At 41.7% G+C, this 10,197-nt stretch overlaps 1 protein-coding gene across 13 annotated transcripts in view; it reads right to left on the minus strand.

Moving 5' to 3' along the window:
* Positions 1–7,458, minus strand: part of WNK1 (WNK lysine deficient protein kinase 1) — a 131,820-nt gene extending 124,362 nt beyond the window's left edge. For all 13 annotated transcript variants that reach the window (XM_087873690.1, XM_087873689.1, XM_087873687.1 and 10 more), the window contains exon 1: positions 5,106–7,458. In XM_087873690.1, the coding sequence (XP_087729816.1) occupies positions 5,106–5,933 (828 nt within the window). In that variant the 5' untranslated portion in view covers positions 5,934–7,458. The remainder of the gene's footprint in view (positions 1–5,105) is intronic.
* Positions 7,459–10,197: the final 2,739 nt, after the last annotated feature.

The raw sequence follows: 10,197 nt of genomic DNA on the forward strand, positions 1-10,197 counted from the left end.
GAGATATTATGCTGATTGAACATTCCAGGATGCAACCGCCCCTCGATCTTGGCTGGCCTTGCTGATCCTGAAGTTAATTTATCTGAAGATCCATCCCTTAAAATGATGCTTCCAAAGTATTGGTTATCTGGATATCATCAACAGTGATTTTTTTTTTTATATGGTTGATACATGGCATGGGCAGGTAAAGTACTTCAGTCTTGTTCAAATGGATAGTCAGGCCAAAGATTATAGCAGCATCTGACAATTTGTTCAGCATCAACTATAGATCACTGTCTTTGTGCACCAGGAACACACAGTCATCAGCAACAGGGTTTCTTGAATGATTATATGGAGACATGTCCCTGCATTCAAGCAGAGATTAGAAAGCCATCTAATCAGTATATGATGTACACTCCTTTCTTCATACTCTGGACAGCATGTGACAACATGCAAGCAAATAATAGATTGAATAGGACTGGGGCTAGGACACAACCATGCTTACCCCCCAGTAGAAATGGCAAAGGAAGTTGATGTAAAGGACTGGTCCTGTCACTCTGTTGTGGAATAGCTGAATCAACTTCATGCATTTCCTCAGGCATCCATATCTCAGGGTGATTCAGAGAGATACCTTGTTTACAGCATCAAAAGCCTTTGTTAGGTCAATGAAGATTTGAGGTTTGTTCTGCCCAATGCACTTGTTTCATGGTAAATCTCACAATATTACTGAACAATTAAATGCCACTTAACATTTTACAAATTTAACCTAGTATATAATAAACCAGATACATTATTGGACTTAAATGTTTTGGTCTCTCAGCTAACCAATTTCCAATAGTGCAATGGGACTTTCTGTTCATCTTCTATCTGCAGCAATCCCCAGGTAAAATCCTGACATGCAATACAGGACCTCCAGGGGAAAGTTTGATATATTCAGAAACTGTGTGCATGGCTGTGTGGCATACCTGTCCTCACTTTCATCAGCAGAAACTGCCTTCTCTAACAGAAGTATGGTCTTAGATTTAACCTATAATTCCAAGTTTTTATAAGCTACTTCTGTATGGCATTATCGTTAAAACTCAGTGCTACACAATATTCTTGAAGACCATTTTAGTTTTTAAGCAGCATAACCTATAACTGGATTCCAAAAGATAAGTTATAGCTAGATAAGAAAAATTGGTTGAGACAAAGACATTGAATTGAAATTATTCAAATATTAATACTTTTGATGTGAAGGATTCCCTTCATATTTCAACAGATTTCCACATTTAAAATAAACCAATTTGTCAGATGAAAATAATCCTAAATCTTTCAGAAGTACATGTGTTCTTCCTCCTGGTATCCTCAGCTGCGATGCAAAGGGACTCTTACCTGTTTCCTGCACAACTCAGCTACAAAAGAAAACCAAAAATGTCCACAAGCGAATGATGGGATGCAGTGTTTACTAGCTGACTTCCACCAATCATGATTCCTTAACCTACAAGCAGCAATTCTGTATGATTTTAATGTAACAGGACTGCAAAGAGAAAAGTACTCAAGAGGGAAGGGAGGGGGCAGGATTTATGGTGGTATTTATTTATTCAAATTTGTTATAGCCCAATTCAAATGGATTCTGGTTGATGTATAAAACTGAGTGTGCCCACTCACTGCCCATTCAGAAGCTGTCGATCGTAGCCAACAGACTTGAATTTCAGAACAGAACCTTTTATCATTCACCCACTTTCATTTTATAGGAATACATATGCAATCAGGAGTAACCTGAAATTATACATAGACAGTGAATGAACCAGTAAGATGCGTAAAGCATTTCTCTGTTTGCTTTATGAGGCAAGAATTACTCACTATTTCACCAAATACAGAGGATATGGTAGGTGAATTGAGAAGAAGAATAGAGAAAAGGGGGTGGGGGGAGGGAACAGACTAGGGTAACAAGCCACTAACTAAGAGGCCAGGATCAGATTGGAATGGGTTTATTGCTATTCAAACCTGCCCCACAGAACTGTACTTCTCCTACTGCATCTGGCATCCTATCTTGCATACCACATAATCCCCAAAAAGTTGATACAGCCTTCTCAATTATTGATGATGCAACTGGATAGCATGCTGCCATCTGCTAAAATTCAAGAGGGTCTCATGATTGCACCAGTTTTACATACAATTATATAAATAAAACATTTTAGACCATTCTACAAAATGTACCTTGAAACCTATTTTTTAAAAATATATTATTTTAAAATAATTTCCAAATAATTTAAATGTTTAATAGTCTTTTCTCTTCTTCCAGAGTTTTCAGAAGAATGTTTACTTTTAAATGAAAAGGATATTATACTTACAAAATTGAAAGTTTATCATTTGATATTCTCATTATGAAGTACCTTATAAAAAAAAGTTAGTTCCATCATTCCAACATAAGACTTGCTGAATGTTATGGTAAGAGGCAAATATAGGAATACAAGTAGAGCAAATGTACTGGTATTTGAAAATAGAAAATTGTAGTGTCTGTACAAAACAAATCTGTTTTCTTTTTACTTTCATTCATAGGTATGGCAGCAATTCTAATAGTGCATACCAAGTAATTAATATTGCTAAATAAAATGAAAATTCAAACAAAACCTCAAATCCTAGGAGATAAGCCATATTATTTTTCAACCAATGTAAGTTGTTTGATAATAAATTAATCTATCTTGAAATATAATTTCATTTAAAATCCAAACTTTTTACATCATGATCAAGCTCTTCATACAAACTAGATCAAACAGTAGTTTCACCAAGTTATTAAAAGCAAGTACATCAAGGTATAGATTCTAGGACTGGGTGCATATCCAACTGCTACAATCTTTTATGTTCCCCAAACCAACCCTCACCCAATTACTCTGTGTTCAGAATTAAGTGATACAGGTAGTCCTCGATTTACAAGCCACAATTGAACCCAAAATTTCTGTTCTTAAGTGAGACATTTGTTAAGTGAGTTTTGTCCCATTTTATTTTTCTTGCCACAGTTAAGTGAATCACTACAGTTGATAAGTGAATCACTTTTCTCCACTGCCTTTGCTTGTTGGAAAGTCGCAAAAGATGATCACATGACCTTGGGACACAGCAAGAGTCATAAGTATGAACCAGTTGCTAAACATCTGAATTTTGATCACATGATCAAAGGTCGTAAGTGTGGTCATAAGTCACTCTTTTCAGTGCTGCTGTAACTTTGAATGGTCACTAAAGGAAGTGTTGTAAATCGAAAACTACTTGTATTCCACAGAAATTACCAATTTGCACGCTTGATTCCTGCCTCAAAGGACATCTTCCTTTAAAAAATATAGAAAGCTAAAAAAAAATACATCCTCAAACCATCATCCACTATACTGCTTACCATAGAATAAGCAAGCATGTATAAAATAGATGGCCCATTTGTAACTAAATTTTTGCCACAAGTCAGGTGTTGGTAATTTATCTGAACACTTAAACATTTGACTTACAACATGTAAATCACTTAGAAATCAATCCAAATACCATAAAGAGTTGTGGAAAGAGAAATATAAGAAACCTGTGAATAGCCATTCTAATTTCTATATTTGGATCAGATGGATAATCTGTTAGCTATCCTCACCATCCATTAGTCTCTCCATCTCTCCCCTCCCCCTACCACATTTGTTCAAGTCTGCCCATTTCAAATACTGACCTTGAAACCATTTATCCAACCTGAGAATTCTATATCCAATCAATGATGATTAGCAAGATGCTTTCTAAAAAGCCATATGGGAATATAACTTTTGTAAGACTGCTCATACAAAAATGTGCAGCATATACTTCAATTAGCAATTAAATGAATACAGAAAATATTGCACCTTGAATCACAAAGCTATTATTGAATCAAGTATCTCAATTTCATCACAGTAATTAATTTTGGTTTAAAAATGAAGTACTGTGTGTTTAGCCTGCAATTTTGCAACCAATTGTAGCTGTACAGGCAATTAATTTATTTATTGGATTGATATGGCTGCCCATCTTTCAAAAAGAGACTCTGAGCAGCATACAATAATTAAGAAAAAAATATATGGAAGCAATCATTATTAAATATACAAACCAATCATTAAAAATAAAAAAGCACAGGAGAGAGTGGATGCTAACTACAATGATGGAGCCATCTTAGAATTTCACAGGTGCCCAGGGGACCCTCCAGCCTAATAACATAGCCAGGTCTTGAGGGATTTCTGAAACATTAGCAGGAATATATTGGGGGGGGGGATTGTTCCATAAGATGGGTACAATAGAGAAGACTTGCTTCCTGTGACCTGCCAAGAATAGGATGGGCAGATGAAGGCAGCCCCTCAAAGAACCCAGTCCCAAATCATGAACTGGCTATAAAAGTTGCCAGTTTTTCCACATTTTAATTGAAGATCCTGCTTATTGTAGGATTTTCTGGCTCCAGAAAAAGTTGCACTTTCCTGAAAAATTAGTTTTTACTTTGTTAATGTGGTATTCTATTGGCACACATCCACCCAATAGAGAAATTTAAGTAAAAGCGAGGTCAACCCCCCCCCCCCCGCCCCAGTAAAGGGAAGAGCACTTGGTGATATTACTGAAAGAACAATAACCTCATCAAAAACCTTAATTCTTTTTTAACCTCTCATTTTAAATGGGAATAGTTTTGAAACAAAATCAAAACTCAAAAATCATATTTCACTCCTGACTGAAATATTTCTGTGCAGCCTTAATATATGAAAGGAAGAATTCAATTAGGTTCTCTCAACTGCCAGCTTTCCATCAGCAGAAAAAGAGAAGATGGTTTTTCAGCAATTCTATTTCCTTCCTAAAGTCCTTCAAACCTGCTCCACGTGGTCACTTAATATCTGAGGCAAAAGCAGGGAGAGGTGCAGAACAGCAGAGAGAAAAAAAGGGAACTGCTAAAAATCTACTCCTTTTCTTTTGACAGAGTGTTTTCATCAACCAAAAGAAATTAACTGAATTCCAATTTAAGAGTTCAAATTAATGATTACTACCACATACATAAAAATAGGCTATATAAAAGTTTGGAAAAGTATTATCTTCCACACATGGCTTATAGGAATACTACCCTTGCCTTAGGCCTACCAACTCAGCATCAAAAAAACCAATGCCGACTCTAGTACCTGCAGCTCACACCAAGCAACCTCCACTGTGGTCTCAGTGTCTAGTCCCTTGTAGACAGTCTTGAAGGAGCCTCGGCCAATCTCAATGTCAAACTTCAAAAAACGACCATCTGGGGAGAAAGCCACGGCTTTGGTCTCCAGCTCTTCGATATCTTCTTGCTTCTTACTCCGCTCTTCCTGCAGATCCCGGGCCGAAGCGGTAACGCTTCCTGCCGTACTGGTAGGGGGCAGTGGAGCGGCTTCAATCCCTTCCTCCTTGGCTAATAAGGGGGTAACCTCCTTCGCTACCAAGAGCTCTGGACCAGACGGCACTTCTGCGGCTGGAGGCAGAGGTGCGGGCGGCTGTAGTAGCAACGCGGGGGGCTGGCTGGAGGTGACAGAAGCGCCGGCTGCCTGGATGACAGACTCGGGAGGAGAGCCCAACACGGGCGGGATGCTCCCTCGAGCAGAGGAGGCGGCGGCGGCGGCGGTAGCAGCCGGGGGAGGCGCCGCGGGTTGCAGCCGCGGAAGGTCCAGAGCGGTCGCATTCGAATCGCAAATGACGCTCCGGCGGAAAAAGCGGTGTTCCGTGGCCGCCGCACCACGGCTGTCCTTGTCCATGGTATGCCGGCGTCGCCGGTACTCCTCGCTACGGCAATTAGCCCCTTCCGAACCTTCGGAGTCTCCCGGGGCGGACGACGTCCCCGCAGCGGCCACCCCGAGCTTCTCGCCAACGGAGCTGTCCGAACTCGAGCCGTTCTTGGGCGGGGGAGGCGGCGGGGCGAGGAAGCGAGGAGTAGCAGCCGCCGCCGCTGCCGCCGCACCGCTCTCCGGAGCGCCCGCTGACATGATGTCGAAGGGGAGGCGCAGCAGTTGCCGCTGCAGCAGCTGACGCGAGGGCAGTCAAGGCGAGGCGGCGAGCGCGCCCAAGAGCTGCTCGGAAGGCGGCAGAAGCGGCGGCGGTGGTTCTTGGTGCTCTTGGTGTTGTTGCTGCTGCTGCTGCAAAGGCGGCTCCCGGAATCTCCGGGCGGCGTGGAGCGAGGCGACTCGTGGAGCGGGCTGGGCCGGCGGAGGCGGGGTGGATCCCCAGTCAGTGTCCGCATCCATCCTGCTGCAGCGGGGAGCCGAACAGCAGGGCCGACATGGAGGAGCAGCAGCAGCGGCGGCGGCGGCGAAGGTGGGGTGGGGGAGTCAGAGGAGGAAAGAGGCCGGGAAGGAGCCTTCGGCAGGCCCCGGACCAGCGGGGTGGGGTGCGCGGTAAGGGCAGGCCCGTGGCTGTCGCGGCCGCGCGCGTTCCGTCTCGCCCAGCTCCTTGCCTCCGTTGAAGTCCGGCTCAGCCGCTCGCCTTAGGCTCCTCCCCGGCCCGTCCTCGCCGCCGAGACCTCTTCCCTTCTTCTTCTTCTTCTTCCGTTCGTTCCCTCACGCGATGCCGGGACGCCCGCCGCCACCGCCCCTCGTTAGGGGACTTCGTTTTTCAGCCCGAAGAGAAGAAGGCCACCCTCCGCTCCGACACCCGCCTGGCCTGAGGGAGTGGGAGGAAAGGCGGAGAAATCACCCAGAAGGGGCGCCGCGCCTGCCCTGCCCTCGCCTGCCTGCCTGCCACCGCCGGGGCTTCTTCACACGTCCGTCCTTCCCTCCCACTCGTGAGGAGAGTGGGGGATGGGCCTCTCACTGCCACCTCTCCCGAGTGAGGGGGAAACTGGCCGCGCTAAATGGCGACCGCCCCCGAAAGACGCGCGCACAGCGACACTCTTCTTCCCTCTCGCTCGCTTCTCTCCCTGTCCGCCAGAGAGCGAGAGAGACTGCGAGGCCACGCCCCCCTTTTTCCGTCCGCACTCCACCACGCCTGCGTCAACGCCGCTCCTCCTCCCGGTCTGCCTGGGAGATGTAGTTCTTCGTCCGTCTCTGACGCCTCGAGCCACGGCGCGGCTTACACTTCCCATGATGCCTGAGGAAGAAGGCGAAGGCTTAACGTGCAATAGGAAAGTGGTACTTTTACGGGTTTTTTTTTTTTTTCCCCAGAGATCACCTGATGCTTTTTTTTTTTCCCCTCCCCACTTCTCCCTGCGTCTCACTGCATGCAATGAAAGTGCGACGCCAGTAGAGGACTACTGGCGGCTTAGGGAATCATTATCAATGGGTTCCTGCTAAAAAATTCAAAGAGTTTCCCATCATGCTTAGCTTCACTCTATTTCTTTTTTTTTTAATTAGAATGCAAACGTTAAAAATGGCAAATAATGTTTTTTCATGGATACGAGAAACGGTGGATGGGTTTAAAAATTTTGATTTTTTTTTTTGCAATTTATGTTGAATCAAACGATTTTCAGTACAGTCACAGACCAGCATTACAAATAAAAGCTTTAAAAAAAACCAGACAAAATATATTATGATCAATGATAACTAGAGTATCTGTTGGCAGTTTGTCTGCCTGATTTTGCATTCAGTGTAACAAAGTAGTGAAACATTGTAGTAAAACTACTTTGTAATTTATGTTGATTTTAAAACCATTATTTAGTAAAGCCTCAATCATGCTAGTATATTTTTAAAATCTGAACATAAATTTAGGTGCCATTTCAGTGTACATGGACTGTTTGGTTGCATACTAGTACTAACACACAATATTTTACTTTAGAGAATAAAAGAAAGAAATCTACTTTAAAGTTAAGGGCGTTTAGTAACCCTTCTGGGAACAATTTAGTAAGCTTGAGGTGGAATCTGTTAAAGCAAGCCAAGGTCAAATTAGATTGCTTAATCTTCTTCACATGTTAAATTGTGAATTAGTATTTGTTTCCTTTGATGGGTAATCTTCAGGAAAGAACAATAAGAATCTCTGCTCTTACTGGAATAAATACCCTATTCCAACATTGTAGGAGTAGACAGAGCTTAGTTTACAGTAGTCCAAAATCAGAAATAACCCAATAGCAGCTTATGCCTCTTAATCAAATTTATTATTTTAGAAAAGATGCTACCAATTCCTTCCTATTCCCACAACATATTTGAGTCAAAGAGGATTAGTACATTGCAGGATGCCCATTAATAACTTGCTCTACTAGGGAGTTAAATTTATCTCCCCCCCAAACCACACCTTGGTCTGACTATTTTTACTATCAAGTCTTGAGGGAAACAAACTAAGACAACCTATTTAATTTTGTGAGAAAAAGCTGGAAAAAAGGAATTGACTAAGCCTGTCTATTACAGAAAACACAACTAAACCCTTGGCAACATAACATGCTTCCCAATAGAGTGACTGGCTACACTAATCAAGTTTTGCCTGCTGCTGTCTGTATCAATGTAGAAAGGGACTATGATTTAATGAAGCCTTGCCAGTATTATGCTGAGATTTGGTGTTATACTTCTACAGTTGATTAGCCCAGTTAGTTTGTGACCAAGTACTTACCAGTAAAACTGAATTGTTCTTATGCTAAGAACAAGATCAGCCTTATAGAGTCCTTGACTTATTCTTCTTGTGCCATATCCATCATTGGATGTTGGCAATCAAATTGGTGATCCTATTTTTATCAACAGCCGTACAAAAAAGTGCTGTTGAGTTTTGTCCAAACCAGTCCCTTAGATTTTGAAGCCATGTTTTTTGTTTGCCTTCAATCTTTCCTTGGAGGATTAAGAGAAGTATGCCATATTTTTCCAGGTGTCACATGTCCAAAATATTCTAACTTTCACTTTTTTATGGTTTTGATGATTTCCCTTGGCTTTCCCAGGCGGCTTATCACCTCCTCATTTCTAATTTTGTCAAGCCAATTTATACATAACAGCCTTGATTTATAACCATTCGTTTAGTGACCATCTAAAATTACAGTGGCACTGAAAAATGTGACCTATGATTGATTTCACACGAGTTGTAGGACCCCCATGGTCAATAAGCAAAGTCAATGGGGGAAGCCAGATTCGCTTAATGACCAAATGATTCATTTAATTGTGGTTGTAAGTCAAGGACTACTATAGAAAAACTGTTTTCCTGAATTCCTAATTAAGAAGTGTCAATAGTTCATCCCTTGTCTGCTTTGTATTTTTTTCCCCAAATCTAATCGCATTTTTTAATATAACTTTTACATGGAAAGGCAATATTTGGCTTTGAAAGTTGAATTTTGATGATTCCTTGGTGGCAATGTTACAGAATAATCGCTTCTACATTTTTATTAATTTGCTCATTTACTGTAATGAATGTAGGGTATCATAGAATTGAATTAATTCTTTATTTTACCATTTCATCAGAATTTAAGACTTTGAAGTGGCTCACCCAGCCCATGTTTTATAATTAAATATTTTCTTGCTTGATGAAATTACAAAGATCTGTAGCTAATCCGGTCTGGCTTTTTTTTTTTCAGGCAAGACCCAAACTCTCATCTCACCATTTATATAGTGTTGCCTGATCCTCAGTAGATTTGTGAATGACCAAGAAATCAGGAAGAGGAGGCTATGTTTCAGGAATAGAAGTGCCTGTAATGCAAAGATTTCAAGATGAGTTTGTGATTAGAATTACATGCTAACATATAGGCAGCATACATGCTAACATAGATTAAACTAACTCTGCAGCCAATAGTGACTCTGGCAAATAGTGCTTCTGTACAGGTTTTTTTTTTTTTTAATTTGATTTATATGCCGCCCTTCTCCGGAGACTCAGGGCGGCTTACAATGCGTTAAGCAATAGCCTTCACACTTTTGTATATTTTTATACAAAGTCAGCTTATTGCCCCCACAAACTGGGTCCTCATTTCACCTACCTTAGAAAGGATGGAAGGCTGAGTCAACCTTGAGCCTTGGAGAGATTCGAACCAGCAGAAATTGCAGGCAGCTGTGTTAATAACAGGGTGCACTAAACCACTGTACTATCAAGGCTCTCTATCAAGGTTTGATGCAGGACAACACACAATTGATTGAGTCCCCAGTTTCACTTTTTATTCCTCCAAGTATCACCTGCCAGCAAGAAAAACAAGCATACATTTCATGAAGAAAATCATGAAAGAACCATTCAATAGACAATCTTTGACATCAGAATTTTGCACATGGCTGTTATACAGCATAGTCAACTTAGGTGGCAGTTTATCAGGAAAAAAGCAACAGGAGATCATTTACAACTGGTACTCCAGTTCCAATC

The sequence above is a fragment of the Pantherophis guttatus genome, chromosome 7, assembly GCF_059756535.1.
Source record: "Pantherophis guttatus breed Tessera chromosome 7, ASM5975653v1, whole genome shotgun sequence".
Classification (NCBI taxonomy): domain Eukaryota; kingdom Metazoa; phylum Chordata; class Lepidosauria; order Squamata; family Colubridae; genus Pantherophis; species Pantherophis guttatus.